The sequence below is a fragment of the Heloderma suspectum genome, chromosome 3 (assembly GCF_057233095.1).
Source record: "Heloderma suspectum isolate Gila_16-S chromosome 3, 16-S_ref, whole genome shotgun sequence".
Classification (NCBI taxonomy): Eukaryota; Metazoa; Chordata; class Lepidosauria; order Squamata; family Helodermatidae; genus Heloderma; species Heloderma suspectum.
The window spans coordinates 41,239,813-41,258,688 of NC_139460.1; the positions used below are offsets into that span (position 1 = coordinate 41,239,813).

General features: G+C 43.4%; 1 protein-coding gene across 2 annotated transcripts in view; it reads left to right on the plus strand.

Annotated features, from left to right (window-relative positions):
- NBEA (neurobeachin) overlaps positions 1–18,876 on the plus strand; it is a 595,906-nt gene that overhangs the window by 555,928 nt on the left and 21,102 nt on the right. For both annotated transcript variants that reach the window (XM_084843013.1, XM_084843014.1), the window contains 4 exons: positions 4,881–4,970; positions 9,008–9,200; positions 14,776–14,847; positions 17,296–17,451. In XM_084843013.1, coding sequence (XP_084699139.1) covers positions 4,881–4,970; positions 9,008–9,200; positions 14,776–14,847; positions 17,296–17,451 — 511 coding nt within the window. The remainder of the gene's footprint in view (positions 1–4,880; positions 4,971–9,007; positions 9,201–14,775; positions 14,848–17,295; positions 17,452–18,876) is intronic.

Sequence of the window (18,876 nt, forward strand, 5' to 3'; positions counted from 1 at the left end):
GCCTTGAGCACCATTTCTTGGTAGAAAGGCAGCGTATAAACAAAACAAAATACATTATTAATTGTCATGTGTAAATGTGGCATAAAGTCATTACAATTCCAGTATAAACTGTGCAAGCACCAGGGATGTGATTATTTAAAAAAGGATGTGTTTAAGAGTTGTTTTGTAGATATTTACTTAGACTAAGTGCAGCTGTGACTTGATATGACATCTCAACGATAACTGTACAAAATATGTATGTTTTACAAATATGCACCTTTTAGAGACCCCCCAGCTATGGAAACACAGTCTTTAACTAATAATTTTACCTTTTCTTTCTTCCTGAATGATAAACAATACATTTCTTCAATATTCCCACACATGTATGTTTTGAAGGGCTAACGAATTTGGATGTATTCCTGCCTCTAATTTATGTAGGGGATCTAGCCCATTCTTCCATAGAACTGGAGGAATGATCGTATTTTGTCTAATTCGGCAAGTGTATTTAAATTTGAGATTGCCTCTCCCTGCCATTTTACCTTTCTTATGAATGGTAATTCAAATGCATTTTGAGAATTCTTGATAGTTAATAAGAGATAAAAAGGTAAAGGTGTCCCCAACCAGTCGTGTCCGACTCTAGGGTGCGGTGCTCATCCCCGTTTCTAAGCCGAAGAGCCAGCGCTGTCCGAAGACGCTTTCGTGGTCATGTGGCTGGCATGACTGAACACCGAGGTGCACGGAACGCTGTTACCTTTCCCGCCGAAGCGGTACCTATTTATCTACTTGCAATTTCTTGCTTTTGAACTGCTAGGTTGGCAGAAGCTGGGACTGAAGACGGCAGCTCACTCCGTCACGCAGCACTCTGGTCTCGAACTGCTGACCTGCCGACCTTCCAGTCTGCAGTTCAGCGTCTTAACCACTAAGCCACCATGGCCCCTAGCCACCGCGGCCCCTAAGATAAATAAATAAATAAATAAATAAATAAATAAATAAATAAGAGATAAAGAACCACAAATAATAATTTCTAGTGGTAACTTTTGTTAACATAAAGTTATTACATGCTTTTTAAAGGAATGCTTTTGGTGCATTAATTTTCTGTTACGTTCACTAATATTTTAAACTGGTGTTTTAACAGAAAAGGATTAACTTATATGGAGATTGGGGGAGGAGAAATATTAGCTTACTTCATTTCGGAAGCGGTTTACTTAATAGTTTTACAATTAGAAGCTGATAGCTATGTCCAGTCAAATTTGCTGCCTGTATGGGTATTGCAAATTCAGAGGATTGCCATATGTGTAAGATTAGTTGGTAAAACAGCCACTGAGTATGTACTAAATAAGATGTATTTAGCTTAAAATAATGGTTTCCTTTGACAGAAGAAATTTAAGTGCCCATTCTTTACCATCTAAACAAACCATCTTATTTAGAAGTTAGTGTTGTTTTCAACTTCCCTCTTTGTTAACATAAATCTGCTTGAAGTGGGAGGTAAAATCAATAGCAGTGGTATAAACTGAATTTGTAGCTGTATAATCAGAATTTGCCAGAGACTGGTCAACTTGAAAGCAAATGTGTAAATTAAAACCCGGCAGCACTATACAAGACTTAATTCATTTCTCTGCAGCATCTGCAAAAGAACAGGAACATTGCTTAAGCCATTGCTGTAAAAAGTGGCAGATGAATGTCCATGATTAATATCGCTACTAAATATAATGATTAATATAGCTGCTAAATATAACATTTTTATTTCAAAATGATGCTTTAAAAGCACAAGAAAATTGCCTCAATGTTTTCAGAAATACTGAAAAAGTAAGGGTTATTTGCTTGAATTGTTTATCAAAAGGGCTTTTCTTGGAAACCTCTGCATCCACAATAGACATTGTTTGGCATTAAACATTTGTATTATTCCTTCCACATTCTTACGATTAAATATTTAACACAGAAAAAGGCCAGTTACACAGGAATGAGCATGATAAAATGCTATTGTCTAAAAAAGATGTTTCTGGGAAAAAATATTTTTAATTTCAATTTTTCTGTTATTTGAATTCTGGAGAAGTTATTACTGTACATTCCAAAATCCATATTAGTATACTACCTTTATTAGGCCAACTCAAAGATCATAAAAAATCTCTCAGCTGGCCTAATAAAGGTATTACACAAATATGGATTTTGGATATTTCGCTTACAGTCAACATGGCTACCTTTCCCTTATTGCTCTATGTACTTGTGTTCGACATTCCTCATAGAAGGATATCTGATAGGAATTCTTTATGTATGTGGAGTAAGTTTTACCCCAGGTACACTTTGCACTACAGAATTTATATTGTAGTTCTTCTCCTGTGGTCAGGAGTTCATTTTACCAGCTTAGGCCAAGTCACCAGTGGCACCCAGGTCTGGAGAAAAATGACCTTGCCACAGTCATTTGTGCTGTAGTAATGTCTTGATTAGACTGTTGCCATGTGTTCTATGTGAGACTGCCTTTGAAGAAAAATGAAAACTGATTCGGAATGCAGCTGCCACAATACTAACTACTAAAGCAGCTGTTTGGAACGTATAATACCAGTTCTCTGTACTGGTATCCAGTTGGTTTCCAGGCGCTATTTAGTATGCTGGTTTTAACCTTTAATGCCCTAAATCAGGGATATGGAATGTGTGGCCCTCCTGAAATTCCTGGTCTGCAAGTCCTATCAGCCCTAGCCAGTATAGCCAGTGCTGAGGGATAACAACATCTAAAGGGCCACACATTTCCCATCTCTGCCCTAAATGATTTGGGCTCAGGGGTGGGCAACTTATGGCCTTTCAGATGTTTTGGCCTACAACTCCCATCACAACGTCATTAAGACCTTCACCAGAAGTCCTTTTTTGGGTGCCCTCATCATCACACATATGTTGTTATTGTTCAGTTGTTAAGTCATGTCCGACTCTTCGTGACCCCATGGTAGGGGTGGACGAAAGTCACTTACCTGTCGAAGGCCGTTCGCGGTGGGGGGGAGGCGCTTCGCTGCTCCCCCCGTGAAGTTCAGGCCGGGGGGGGAGGCTTCCTGCCTCGCCCGGCTGAAATTCAGGCCGGGGGGGAGGCTTCCCGCCTCGCCCGGCCAAAATTCAGGCCGGGGAGGAGGCGCCTCGCCTCGCCCGGCCGCGAACACGAAAGTAAAAAAAAAAAAACGCCCCCTGATAGGCTACGTGACGATTCACGTAGCCTATCACGGGTGACTTTAAAAAAAAAAAAGCATGTACGCGAATGGCGGCCCCCATAGGGAGCCGCCATTCGCGTTCCTTATTTGGTCGCTGTAGTCTACGTAAATGTTTACGTAGACTATGGCGAAAATAAGGGCAACGCAAATAGCATTGCCCTTATTTTCGCCGTAGTCTACGTAAACATTTACGTAGACTACAGCGACCAAATAAGGAACGCGAATGGTGGCTCCCTATGGGGGCCGCCATTATCCGTACACTCTTTTTTTTTTTTTTTTTAAAGTCACCCGTGATAGGCTACGTGACGATTCACGTAGCCTATCACGGCTGACTTTGCAAATCTAGCCGTGATAGGCTACGTGAATCGTCACGTAGCCTATCAGGGGGCGTTTTGTTTTGTTTTTTTCTTTCATTACAATGGCGGCGGCGGCAGCCGGTCAAAAGACCGGCTGCCGCTCCCGCCTCGCTCGAACACCCGCCGAACCGCCGGCCGGACCAGCCACCGGGAGGGACATTCGGTGAAGGTAAGTCCCGTCCCGGGGGCGGTGCGGAGGATTTCTCCCCGAAACTTGTTCGGGGGGCCGAACACATTGGCGCTCGGCCCCCCGAAGTTTCGGGGAGAAATTCTCCGCCATCCCTACCCCATGGACCACAGCATGCCAGGCCTTCCTGTCCTCCGCTCTCTCCCGGAGAGTGCTCAAGTTCATATTCTTGTTCCATGGTTGTTCCATGACTGGTTCTTACTGTTGCTTCTTGACCCTTGTACAGGTTTCTCAGGACAGGTAAGGTGGTCTGGTACTCCGATCTCTGTAAGAATTTGCCAGGGTTTGTTGTGTGGTAAACTGGAGTTTATATTTTAAAATAATATGGACCAAATCTAAGGAACATAGGAAGCTGCCTTATCCTGAGTCAGACCATCCATCTATCTAGACCAGTATTGTTGACACTGACTGGCAGCAGCTCTCCAGGGTTTCAGGAAGGAATTTTTCCAGTCCTGCCTGGAGATTCCAGGGATCGAACCCGGGACCTTCTGCATGCAAAATAAGGCCTCTATCACTGAGCTGTAGCCCCTTTTTCTCATCATAGGCACTAATAAATATTCTTAGAAACACTTGCACTTAAGAGAAAAAAGTGCATTTAAACAAATCATTTTGATATATGCGAATGTTATGTAATCTGCAAGTACGTCAGATAATTTTAGCAGCATGCCTTATCTCTTATCTCATGTATGCCTTGATATTGATGCATTAATAATTTATAATTGTTAATTTGATGTAAACTGGCATTTTCTTTGCATTCTCTGTGAATTGTATTTCTTTCTTTTTTCCATTCAAGATCCCAGAGGCTTATTTTATTAGAGATCCTCATACTTTCCTCCTTACAAAGGACTTTATTAAGGTATACATGCTTAGTGCAGAGAAATCTCTGCTTAGCTGCATGTCCTCACAGGTTAACATTTTCACATGCATTTTCAACTACTTGAAATAGGAGTGGTTAGTTGGTTAACTGAAGCATGCTTGAAAGGAAAAGCAAAGCTTGTCTACAAAATACTAACACTTGGATGAGTCTGCAGCCTGGGAGAAGAGCACCGGGCAAATTTTCTGGACTTTTTCATGGCTGACTTGGGATATGCTTGCATTGTCAAGGAGTGTGTTGACCTATCTCTTTGATGCATATTGATTATGACAATCACTCTCCTTTCCCTGCAGGCCATGGAGGCACAGATACAGAACTTTGGACAGACGCCATCTCAGTTGCTTATTGAGCCACATCCGCCTCGGAGCTCTGCCATGCACCTGGTGAGATATAACTGCTTGTTGGGAATTTATTTCCTCTGAATCTGAGGATCCTTTTATAGGTCATAAACTACCAATTTAAGTAACACTTTCTGTTTATATGCCCTAAGTTCCACACAAAACACTTGTGCATTTCCTCTATGCAGAAAAATTGCATGCTGCAGTGTTTAGGTGAATTTGTGGCTTTTTGACTGTCACTAACTTTGTTTTGCCAGTTTCTTCATTTTATTTTTTTTAACAACCTCCTATCATCATAAATACATATTTGATGAATACCATTGTGTAAAATAAAAAGCCTGAAAGATTTTCTTATGGCGGATACCATATTGCAAGAAGAGAAGGAAGCATTAGGAAATGATTTATGTGATTTATGAACATTGGCTACTTGTCAGAAGTGAGAAATTGTAGTTCAAATCCTGTGGGAAACCTCCTGTCCACTCTCCAGAGAAGACAAAGCGTGCACTTTAACTTCAGTTTGAACTCACAAATAATTCCTAATCCATTATTGTATTTATTCCAGAGGAAAAAAAAAAAAGATTCAGCTAAATTGGAAACAATGAGACTGTTTCCATTTTTATTCTTCATTTGCAACATCTATTAGGAATTTTCTATAAATTCCAAAGTACAGCATTTTTGGATGGTTTCATCTCAGTTCCCGCAGAAACTAGAAGCAAGATAATATAAGCAATAATTTATCTGGCAATTGAACTTTATTTCCTCTTTGAACATAAAAAATACTGGTCAAAATTGTCTGAAATCTTCAAAATATGAACATATTTTTAAAAAGCAGTGCTAGAAGGTTACCCTAGAAATCATCTTAGTCTGTGTTCCTTTACCCACTTACCTGGGAGTAAGCCCCATTGACCTTAACGAGACTTACTTCTCAGAAGACACATATGTTGTTCAGTCGTTCAGTTGTGTCCGACTCTTCGTGACCCCATGGACCATAGCACACCAGGCCTTCCTGTCCTGTGCTCTCTCCCGGAGCATGCTCAAGTCCATATTCATTGCATCAGTGATGCTATCTAGCCATCTCATCCTCTGCCGTCCCCTTCTCCTTTTGCCTTCAGTCTTTCCCAGCATCAGGGTCTTTTCCAGAGAGTTTTCTCTTCGCATTAGGTGGCCAAAATATTTGAGCTTCAGCTTCAGGATCTCTCCTTCCAATGAGCAATCAGGGTTGGTTTCCTTTAGGATGGACTGATTTGACCTCCTTGCAGTCCAGGGCACTCGTAAGAGTCTTCTCCAGCAACACAGTTCGAAAGCATCAATTCTTCGGCGCTCAGCCTTCCTCATAGTCCAGCTCTCACAGCCATATGTTACTACTGGGAAAACCATAGCTTTGATTAGACGGACCTATGTCGGCAAGGTGATGTCTCTACTTCTTACTATGCTGTCTAGATTTGCCATAGCTTTCCTCCCAAGGAGCAAGCGTCTTTTAATTTCATGGCTACAGTCACTGTCTGCGGTGATCTTGGAGCCCAAGAAAATAAAAGCTGTCACTGCTTCCATTTCTTCCCCTTCTATGTGCCAGGAAGTGATGGAGCCAGATGCCATGATCTTAGTTTTCTTAATGTTGAGTTTCAAACCAGCTTTTGCACTCTCCACTTTCACCCTCAACAAGAGGCTCTTTAGATCCTCTTCGCTTTCTGCCATTAGGGTGGTATCGTCTGCGTATCTGAGGTTGTTGATAATTCTCCCGGCAATCTTAATTCCGACCTGTGATTCATCCAACTTGGTGTTTCTCATGATGTACTCTGCATATAAGTTAAATAAGCAGGGCGACAATATGCAGCCTTATCGTACTCCTTTCCCAATTTTGAACCAATCGGTTGTTCCATGTCTGGTTCTTACTGTTGCTTCTTGACCCCCATACAGGTTTCTCAGGAGACAGGTAAGGTGGTCTGGTACTCCCATCTCTTTAAGAATTTGCCACAGTTTGTTGTGATCCACACAATCAAAGGCTTTAGCGTAGTCAATGAAGCAGAAATAGACGTTTTTCTGGAATTCTCTCGCTTTCTCCATGATCCAGCGAAAGTTGGCGATTTGATCTCTAGTTCCTCTGCCTCTTCGGAACCCAGCTTGGACTTCCGGTAGTTCTCGGTTCACATACTGCTGAAGCCTAGCTTGTAGGATTTTGAGCATAACCTTGCTGGCATGTGAAATGAGCGCAATTGTACGGTAGTTTGAACACTCTTTGGCGTTGCCCTTCTTTGGAGTCTTGTGGCCACTGTTGAGTGTTCCACATTTGTTGGCATATTGAGTGCAGCACTTTAACAGCATCATCTTTTAGGATTGTAAATAGCTCAGCTGGAATACTGTCATCTCCGCTAGCTGTGTTGTTAGTCATGCTTCCTAAGGCCCACTTGACTTCACTCTCGAGGATGTCCGGCTCAAGTTCAGTGACCGCACTATCATGGCTATCAGGGACATTAAGATCTTTCCTGTATAGTTCTTCTGTGTATTCTTTCCACCTCTTCTTAATCTCATCTGCTTCTGTTAGGGCCCTGACTTCTTTGTCCTTTATCATGCCCGTCTTTGCACAAAACGTTCCCTTGATAGCACCGAATTTCTTGAAGAGATCTCTAGTCTTTCCCATTCTGTTGTTTTCCTCGATTTCTTTGCATTGTTCATTTAAGAAGGCCTTCTTGTCTCTCCTTGCTATTCTCTGGAACTCTGCATTCAGTTGGATATATCTTCCCCTTTCTCCCTTGCTTTTCTCTTCCCTTCTTTCCTCAGCTACTTGTAAAGCCTCCTCAGACAGCCACTTTGCTTTCTTGCATTTCTTTTTCTTTCGGATGGATTGAGTTGCTGCCTTCTGAACAATGTTACGGACACGTATATGACTGCACTATTCAATATCATAAAATCCCCAAAAACATGTTTCATAGTGTCTTCCTCTTCCTCCCTCTTAACTTGGCATTATTTTTCAAAAAATTTATAATATTGTAAAATAATACAAAAGTAAAAAGAGTTATTTATAAAATTATCCACTCATGTGACTCCAATGCAAAGAACCCCTTGATGGAAGTGAATGGGCTAGGCAGGCATCCTCCCCTTTTATTTCTAAAACAGCAGCCACACAGGCCACATCCCACATGACAAGTTGCTATTTAAATTCACCGGAGTTTACACAATAACTTGGGATGCACTGTGGCACAAGTCTTATTTGAGAAAGAAATGTAAAAGCTTACTGTGCTTGACCCATACACACCTCTGGATTGGGGGCTGTGATTTTTATCCTGTATGCTGAAGGGCATCACTGACTGCCACCACTGTGAGAAAGTATGGTTCAGCTGAGGGCAGAATGACCCATCCTAAGAAACATGGCTCCGCTGTTTTCAGACTCCCCCCTCTCCTGCTACATATAGTACTGTTTACTTTGTGTCTGGAAGCCATTAGACTGTGTGTTTCCCCGCTCCATTCCACATCATTGTCTGTAGCTAGCAGGTCAGGGACATGCCCAGCACAATGATATTAAGTTAAGTTGTACTACATTTTATGGCAGGGAGAGCTTTTCATGGGACTGCCATTATCAGCAGCATGCCAGTCTTGTTATCGTATGTAGGTTTTGTTCTCCTTCTTCTGTCATTACATTCAATTTTGCTGTTGGCTTCTATAGAACTGTTAACTGAGTTCCTCCAATTTAACTTTTTCAACCATTGTATTGAATATAATGTAAACCTTATGGATGACTTAAGTGGTGCTTCTGTTTGACTGACCTCTTTACTGTGAAGTATTATAACCATTTCATTAAGATTTTCTTTCTGTTAATGCTGACTTTATCATTTCACACCCTGTAATAATAACCTATTGGATCTTTACCATACCTCTTCTCTATTTGCACTTGTGTAATGCTCTGGCAATAGCTTTTCTAATTTTGCTGTCTTGTATTTGTAGTGTTAGATGTGCAGATAGCATTGTTTCCCCTGTATGTACAAATGCTTCCTGACTGTCTTAACCTTATTTTCCCCTCAGACCTCTTCACTAATTGTGTTATCCCTTCTGTTTTCTTCTGCTCTCTTCTCCTTTCTACTCAACAGTGTTTCCTTCCACAGAGTCCACTTATGTTTAAAGATCAGATGCAGCAGGATGTTATAATGGTTCTCAAATTTCCATCAAATTCTCCTGTCACACATGTGGCAGCCAACACGCTTCCCCACCTTACCATTCCTGCCGTGGTAACTGTGACTTGCAGCCGGCTTTTTGCAGTGAATAGATGGCACAACACAGTAGGTATGTGTTATTATAGAGATTTTGTGTTGAATTTCTACAAAGTGTGAGTTGTTTTCATTTCAAATAGATTTGGTTTGGGCTAGTCTCATACTTCATTCCACAAAACGCTTTAAACAATGTAGACCAGCAGAGAGCTTTTAAAAAAAATTCTGCCACATTGCTCAATCCCTAAAGGCATCACTGGTACAGTTAGCTGCCATCTCAGGATATTATGATTTCTTCTAAACATGCTGCTTAGTATTGTTTTGAATGCCATCTTACAGTCTCAATCATTGGGTAGTAGAATTTCCAGTGGCTTGCATATGGATAACCATAGTATACTTGTAGTGTACACAGAAGGGTCAGCTATATTTGCTTATTAACGTGTCAGCTATGTGCAAGTAAAGAGTGATAGTGGGGCAGAGGCCTCTGATTTTAACATCAGGAGAGGAGGGTAGATGAAAGAAGATGAACCCTCCCTGCCTTATTTCCCTGCGCTCTGTCACTACTCAGTTTGGCTTACTTCCAGTACCAGAATTAGGCTCAGGATAAAGTGCTTGAAGTTGATGGAATGTGGGGAGGGTTCAACTCCCATCACCTTCATGCCTCTCTTGATATGCACATGAGATATTCAGCTCCATCTCCCTGATTGATGTGTGAGCTGGGCAGAGATCTGAACAACAACATGGAGGCCTCCATCTTGTCTAGCTTGGCCACAGATGAAAAAATGTATGAAGCAAAAAACAATAGAGAGAGGAAATAAGATGGAGAAGGGAGAAAAAGATGAACTGAAGATTAAGACAGGGAACATGCTAACAATGGACAGTCAGTGGTGTAGTGGAGCCAGGGATCACAGGGTCGAAGCACCGGGACTTTGTTATTAGCAGGGATGATGATGTCATCTGCCCCCCTTGTCAGGCTTCCCTGTTCACTCTGAGCCTGGCTGCAAGCCTCATAGTAGCTGGGGTGGGGGTGGATTGTCCCAGCAACGATGTATTGCCAGCTGTCTGTGTTGTAATGCAAAGTATTTGGGGATGGCTTGAATTAGTAATTATGACCCATTAGTTTTACAAAAGACTTTCTCCTGGTGGGGATAAAAAATTCTAGAACTAGTTTGTTGATATTGATCAACACAGCTGCCTGCATTTTGGGGCTCTCCTGGGAGGAGTCAATGGGAACTTTCAGGATGAGCACTGCCTGTCAAAATTTACCACTATAAGCTTTTCTACACTAGGCATTTACTGTTCGCTTGTCATTCCTAACTCATGGTGATACTTTAGGTGATGTTGTGACTCTCCGGTCTTGCTTCTGTTTTTTAAAAGCACTTTCGTAGGGGGGGGTTAGACTGGGGAAATGGATTATTATTTCTGAAAGCAAAAGAAAACACTCTTACTTGTGTAATTGCATTATTCTGCTATAGTACAGTGCCAACTAGAGGTTATGTAGCAGAAAAGCAGGAAAGGAAAAGCTCTTTGTGTAGAGCTCGGATCTCAATTCTGCAGTAAAACTGAAAGTAGATACAGCGTATTAACAGCTTCATGTAGAAAAGCTGTACACCACTGAGGACAGTGAGAAGAGGAAACAGGGAGATGCACAGCAAAATAGGAGGAGGAGATGGAAAGAGAAGGCAGGAATCTAGTTTGGTAGAGTGAGAGGACATGCCTGCCTACCCTCACCCTCCCTGAAGCTAGCCTACACCCATCCCTGTGTAACAGACACCCTCATACAGCTCTATCCTCATGCTTGCCATTCATCCCTTTTCTAGCTCGTTCTAAAGTTGCATTTGGGATGTAATCTAGATATGTGCAAGCTACAATCTTGGTAAGAAAAGCATCAAACCCTATCACCAGCACTCTGTCCAGAGCAGAGGTGAGTGGGGAGCAACACCAGCCCACCTTTGCTCTAGAGCATGCCAGGGAAAGGGAGCCCTCAAAGGTTGTTTCCCATCAGCCCGTGCAGTGGCCTGGTGGAACATGACCTTCCTTTCTTCTCAAAGTCTAGTAAAAGGTAGAAGATGAGAAACTGTATCCTAATAGGTTGCTCCAACGCATTCCAGCAGGGTATCCTCTCCCTCCTTCTACTCTGGTCCCATCTTCAGTTCAGATCAGCACTCCAAAGCTAAGTGCAGACCAAGACAGGCAGCCAGACTGGACTTGGGTAGGAAGGCCTCCAACTCCTCTGTGCAAAATCGTGTGCATTTTGCAAAAAAGAAAAGAAAAATTGATGCACTTTTCTTGGTTTCTTCTGTGCCGTTAAGCACACGGCAACATTTATATTTATTTATTTATTTACTTACTTACTTACTTACTTACTTACTTACTTACAATATTTATATCCCGCTCCTCATCAGAAGATTTCAGAGCGGTGAACAACATGATAAAAGAATAAAACAATGGTTAACAGAGTTAAAACGTTTTTTTAAAAAGACAAATCCCAACAAAGTGGCGTTTAACAAACCACGGCTAGTCATGCAAGGAAGGCCTCTTGAAAGAACAATGTCTTGAAAGGAGGCACCGGAAGGAACTCAGTGTTGGCGCCTGCCTGACCTCTAAAGGTAGGGAATTCCACAGCAAGGGGGCCATCACACTGAAGGCTCTTTTCCTGGTGGACTCCAACTGGGCCATGGGTCCTTGTGGAATCACCAGGAATATGCCCTCTGATGACCTCAGTGACCAGGCAGGTTGGTAAGGAAGGAGGCACTCTCCAAGGTATCCTGGTTCCAAGTTGTTTAGGGCTTTGTACACTAGTACTAATACCTTAAACCTGGCCCGGTAGCAAATAGGCAGCCAGTGCAGTTCCCTCAGAAAAGGAGTTACACTCTGAAAAGGGGCAGCTCCTGACAACAGCCGAGCCGCTGTATTCTGCACTAGCTCCAGCTTCCGGACCAGCCTTAAGGGCAGCCCCGCATAGAGCACATTGCAGTAATCCAGTCTTGAGGTTACTAATGCCTGTACCACTGTGGTCGAGCTATCCCTATCCAGGAGAGGCTGTAGCTGGAGAACCAGCCGAAGCTGGTAAAAAGCACTCCGAGCTGCCGTGACCACTTGGGCCTCCAACAACAATGATGGATCTAGGAGTACCCCCAGACTACAGACCTGATTTTTCTGAGGGAGTGCAACCACATCCAGAACAGGCAATGAGCCTGTCCCCCGTTCCTGGGAACCACTCATCCACAGGGCTTCTGTCTTGCCAGGATTCAGCTTCAGTTTATTGGCCTTCATCCAGCCCATTACTGAGTCTAGGCACTGATTCAGGACTTGCACAGCCTCTCCTGATTCAGATGTCACAGGGAGATAGAGCATACTGATGGCATTTAGCTCAAAATCCCCTAATGACCGCTCCCAGCAGCTTCATATAGATGTTAAACAACATTAGGGACAAGATGGTACCTTGCGGCACCCCATAACTCAATTGCCAAGGGGCCGAGGAATAGTCACCCAGTGTTATTCTCTGAAATCAGCCCCGTAGGTAGCACTGGAACCACTGTAGCACAATGCCTTCAATACCCATCCCACGGAGTCGATCCAGGAGGATACCATGGTCGATGGTATCAAAAGCCGATGAGAGATCGAGCAGAATTAACAGGGTTGCACTCCCCCTGTTCCTCTCTCGATAAAGGTCATCCATCAGGGCGACCAAGGCTGATTCAGTCCCATAACCAGAACGAAACCCAGACTGAAATGGGTCTAGATAATCAGTATCCTCCAAGAGTGCCTGAAGTTGGTCTGCCATGACCCTCTCAAGTAACTTCCCTAAAAAAGGGGTATTTGAAACTGGGCGGTAGTTGTCTAATACCATTGGGTCCAGAGTGGCCTTCTTCAGGAGTGGCCGCACTACTGCCTCCTTAAGGAGAGCAGGGACCACCCCTTCCCGTAGGGAAGCATTTATCACTCCCTGGACCCACCCAGTCATACCCCCTTGGCTAGCTTTTATTAGCCAGGAGGGACAGGGAACAAGAGGGCACATGGTCGGTCGCATTATTGCAAGCTTCTTATCCACATCATCAGGCCGTAACAACTGGAACTGATCCCACAAAATCGGGCAGATGGTGGCATCAGACACCTCGACTGGTTCTGCACTAACAACAACATCAAAGTCACTGTGGAGACAAGCGATTTTGTTCTCAAAGGGCGATGCAAAACGGTCACAGTGGGTCATCGATGGGCCAGGGCCCCATTTACTGGGGAAGATGTTAACAACCACCGGACCACCCGGAAGAACTCCACTGGACAGTTACTTGAGGATGCAATGGAGGCAGCAAAATAAACCTTCCTTGCTGCCCACACTGCCACGCAATAGGCACGATTATGCACTGTAGAGCGTGCTCGGTCGTCTTCACTTCAAGTCTTGCGCCATTTGCGCTCTAGCCAGCGTCCAGCCTGTTTTATTGACCGCAGCTCCCCAGTATACCAGGGAGCAGAACGGGCTCTACAGTGCCGGAGAGGGCACTCAGGTGTGATCAAATCGATGGCCCTCTGCATCTCACTGTTCCACAGTGAGGCTAGGGCCTCGGCTGGATCACCAGCTCTCTCCACTGGAAAATCTCCAAGAGCATTCAGAAATCCATTGGATTCCATCAGTTTCCTGGGGCGGACCATCCGAATAGGTCCCCCACCCCTGCGGGAGGAGAGTAATGCCCTAAGCTCAAATCTCACCAGGAAATGGTCTGACCATGTCAATGGGGTTACTTGGAGCCCCCCCCCCCAATCTTCAGACTACCGATGGAGCAAAAACCAAATCAAGGGTGTGCCCTGCTTTGTGTGCTGGGCCGATGACATACTGAGACAGCCCCATGGCTGTCATGGAAGCCATGAAGTCCTGAGCTGGAGCTCCGGAGACAGCCTCAGCATGGAAGTTGAAGTCACCCAGAACCACCGTCCTGGGTTCCTCCAACACCACACTTGTGACTGCCTCCACCAACTCAGTCAGGGAGGATGCTGGGCAGCAGGGTGGGTGGTACACCAGCAGCATCCCCAATCTGTCTCTATGGCTCAACACCAGTTGCAACCCCTCAAGGCCCACTCCAAGGTGCAGTGGTCTCCTGGTGATAGAGATGGAAGTTCTATGAACCACAACAACTTCCCCCGCCCGGCCCTCCAACCTATGTTGGTGCTGCACTGAGTACCCAGGTGGGCAGAGCTGAGTCAGGTTGACTCCACATCTTTCTCTGTAGCATCATACGTTCATGTCAGTGAACACATTTGTAACTTGAAATGAGGAGTTCTGCAGAAATATACATCAGAATTAGATATTGTGCCTCAGATATAGCAAAACCTTTTACGTGGGATGCAGGGGTTTGTATGTATGTGGTAAGCGTTTTACTTTGCCAAACCAGAGCCCCCAGTGCACATTCAGATGTCTTGTATTGCCCTGTTGAAACTATATCCAACACGCACGCACACACAAAAGGACACAGGATCCTTTTGTGTGTGTGCGTTGGGTATAGGTTAAACAGAGGAAGAACTATTTTGTCACCTGGAAAGCTGAAGGAGTAAAGATTAAGAATATGATCATTCCACAGTACAGTTCATATTTTAGTGAGATAAAATAATACCTGTATAGTCCTTATTGGCATTATTTTTTAATTATTATTTAGGCCTCCGGGGAGCCCCAGGATATTCTTTGGATCAAGCTCATCATCTTCCCATTGAAATGGATCCATTGATCGGTATGTCAGAGAATAAAAAAAATAGCCATTTGTTAGAAAAAAATGTGTTGGGCAGTGTTTCAATATGCTACATTTTAATGATGTGCTACACTATGTATTAGAATTCAAAGTGAAGAACAGTAATTACTGTCTACTCCTAGTTTCACAGAATGGAAAGCTGCAATTATTGATAGCAAAGAAATCAAAACAGAACAACATAAGAAGGCCCCTGCTGGAGCAGAACCAAGGGTCCATCCACTTCAGCAAGAGCACGTAGTCATCACCTCTCCCCTGTTGTTGGTCTCTAGCATCTGGGATCAGAAGTGTCCAGCTCCAAATATGGAAGTTCCACATAGCTGACAAGCCTAATGGCCATTGATAGACCCGCCCTCCATGAACTTGTCACCCCCGCCCCCAAGCTATTAAAGACAGTGGCAATCGCCACATCTTGTGACAGTGGATTCCATAAGCTAAATAGGCATTGTGTGAAGACATCTGTCCTGAATCTTGCAGCGCACAGGGCTGATGCTTTCAGTGACGACCCCAAGGTATCTTTCCTGGCTGACTCAGCCAGTTCAGGTTTCAGCTATGTATACGTGAAGCTAGGATTTATTCATTTTTTGTTTGCACCCATATGCATCACTTTGCACTTACGTGAAGCTAGGATTTATTCATTTTTTGTTTGCACCCATATGCATCACTTTGCACTTACGTGAAGCTAGGATTTATTCATTTTTTGTTTGCACCCATATGCATCACTTTGCACTTACGTACAGCAAATCTCATTTTTGTTAGAACATCAACAATTTCGTATTTGTGAAATTGGTGAAACATTTCTAGGATTGAGCACACCTCATTTTGTGGGGTTACACTAGTCTAGTGAACTGATTATGCCCAGCTGCATGCATTAGTGCTGTTACACAAACAGCACTCCCTCTGGCCATAAGTGGGAGTAAGTATTTTTATTTGAAACCAAAGTGACTTAAAATGGGGTATATTGGGAAGGAGTGACAACTTTCTCATGCGCAATTCTAATGGCTATGGTGCATGAGAAAGGTTGCATCATATCTGATGATAAGTTCAGACCTGTGTCACAGTAGAATTTCACAATGTGCCTTCAGACCATTCTCTGGACAAACCTTTTCTTCCACAGAATGCCTCTGTTAGTCATGTTGGCCCCACATGCATCTTTAGGATTAGGATGCCAGAACATGCTCAAAACAACAACATATTTATTGAGTGTTTTTAAAGGTACATGTCAATAAGTACATTTAATACAGGAAAAATAACAAATAGGCTATATAAACAAATAAACCAAAATCACAACACAAATGGCTCAAGCGGATAACCAAAGTACAGGTATGTAGCTGTGAGAAAACAGAGGTAGATATCACTGGAGAAAGGTACAATGTATAAACAGGTCAATAAATCATAATTTTTTTCTCAGTCAGCCCCTGCCATCCAGCCTCCTCAACTAATTAACGTAGTTACACAGACCTGACCCATCAATAAAGACTTTTGCATTTATATTGCGCTGGTGTATTTTCTTTTTCTTCAGGAGACTTCACATGGGAAAAAATGAGGAACCATGTATCATAAAAGGATTATTGACTCTAAACTGAATTATTTAAATATGGAGAGCATATTGCAGTATGTGATGGAAATTTTAAAAATGTTTGCATTCTATAAAATCCACTTTGATGCCTCCTTTGGGCAAATGAAGGGTTGTTCCCCGCATCCCACTTTATCTGGAAGATCAAAACCTACCACAATTGGGATGGAGTCACACAACTTTTTACCACATAGTGGACACATCAAAAGTGCTCATGTGCTGGTTCTAATCCCAAGGAGAAACCATCACCCCCACACCCACACCCCTGGCCATGCAGTGAGCCAAGTATTACCATGCCCTCCACTTCCAGGTTACCATTTGGCCGGAGACAACAGATGGCCATATCTCCATATGGTTAGAGTTACCATGCAGAATGTTTTAAATCACCAACTATAAAGTAAGTGGTCATATGATTCCACTCCTGAACATAAGAGGTTGTGTAGGATAGGAAATTTCCATGGGATAACTCAGGGAGTGGGTTTTGGGATAGGGCAGCCATTTCCTCTGGGACAGATTGATCAGTGGCCCTTAGTTTTTGTGTTCCTTTGAGCCTGTAGGATGTTCTGAAGGTATGTTAATTTGATCTAGATTGTGAGGCTGGATGGTCCTGCCTTTTGAACTGGATGGCCATTTTGTCATCCCATTTCTGGATGGTTCTTTCTAATTCAACACAAAGCCTAAAAATGTGCTTATATTTCTGAAAGCTGTCGTAACCATATTAGCATTAAAATGCAGTCTTATTCAAATCCACAATTCAGTGCAAGTTAAATGTTTCAATTTCTTCCAGATATTGCAAGATAAAAAGCTGCTGAAAGACTTTGCTTATACAAACTCCCCCACCCCCCTTTTTTTTGCAGCCAATAACTCTGGTGTGAACAAACGGCAGATCACAGACCTTGTGGACCAAAGCATTCAGATCAATGCTCATTGTTTTGTGGTCACAGCAGATAATCGCTATATTCTTATCTGTGGTTTCTGGGATAAGAGCTTTCGAGTTTATTCTACAGAAACAGGTAAACTTTGCATATAGAAAGTTAATGTCCATGCTGTTATGTCATGCAAATTATAATATAGAGCCTATCGTCTAACTGGTTATGTTTAAAAGTGGTATAGAAAATACTGTTCTATACACAGGTTGTGAAGAATTAGTTTGCTAACTTGCATATGAAGAAAATAAAAGGCAATTTATTTATGTATTTATGTATTTATTTATTTATGAGCATTTATCAACTGTTTACATCTACAGATTACAAAGTGGTGTACACAAATCATGAAAATACCTACTTAAATAAAAGCAAATCTACTTTGATGATGCCTATGAATCTTTTGAGCACACCAACCTCCAAATTGCTTTCTACACATCCCTGATATTTAAAGTAATGTGGGGATTGGATCCATATGTACACCAGATCAACTGAGCTTACAGAAGTGGACTTCCCACCCCCTCCTTCCCATGGCAACCCCTCCAGCCCCCTGAAAATGCTGCACAAAAAAAATCAGGAGACTCTGATCCTGGGGTGAGCTGTGATGTGGGGAGGAGGGGAGATCCCCAAAAACTGTGTGGAGAAACCTTCTGTGAACAGAGCCCTTCTCCTTGTGGAAGTCATATCCTGGACTGTTTGGTTTGAGAGCTGTGGAAAGGAACATCTTTTGTGCATGGGGGAGGAGTGGATTCTGGTGCACACCAGTGGCAGGTTTTTTTTTCAGTAGTTCCTATCCAAAATAGGAAGACCTACCCACCTGCCTCTCCAGAGACACCAGCAGCCACAATACCAGCAGCAAATAGCAGCAGCAGAGGGCAGCAGCTTTAAAGACAAGGGGAAAGGGGCAAACATGGACTATCTGCTCCTTCTTAGCTGCTGTTCTCTTTTATCTCTTTTATCTTTTATATTCTTTTAAACTGTTGTACATTTTATATCCTAACATTTTAATATGTGCCTGGGAGGACTATTGGGCAACTCAGGGGGTCGGGGAGGTGCACCATAACTGTGGTCACGGGCAGGGGGGCCAACTGAGGAGAAGAGGGGCTAGATACCTTACAGCTGTCCCCTCTTCTGGTTTTTCCCCCAGCCTGATGGTTCCTGGCAGCCTTACCAGTCTGCCTTCGGGTCTGGTGGTGCTGCTGCTGAATGCCAGGTCGGCCCAAAATAAAATCTCCCTCATCCATGATTTGATTGTGGATGGGGGGGCTGACCTGGCATGTATTACTGAGACCTGGGTGGGGGAACTGGGAGGGGTCACTCTCCCCAGTTGTGCCCTCCTGGGTACTTGGTGCAGCAAGTACCGACTTGAGGGTCGGGGAGGGGGGGTTGCTGTGGTCTATAGGAATTCAGTCTCCCTCTCCAGGCTTCCTGCTCTTTCGAGTGCAGATCTTGAGTGTTTGTACCTTGTGTTGGGTACCCGGGACAGATTAGGGATTCTGTTGGTGTACCGCCCAC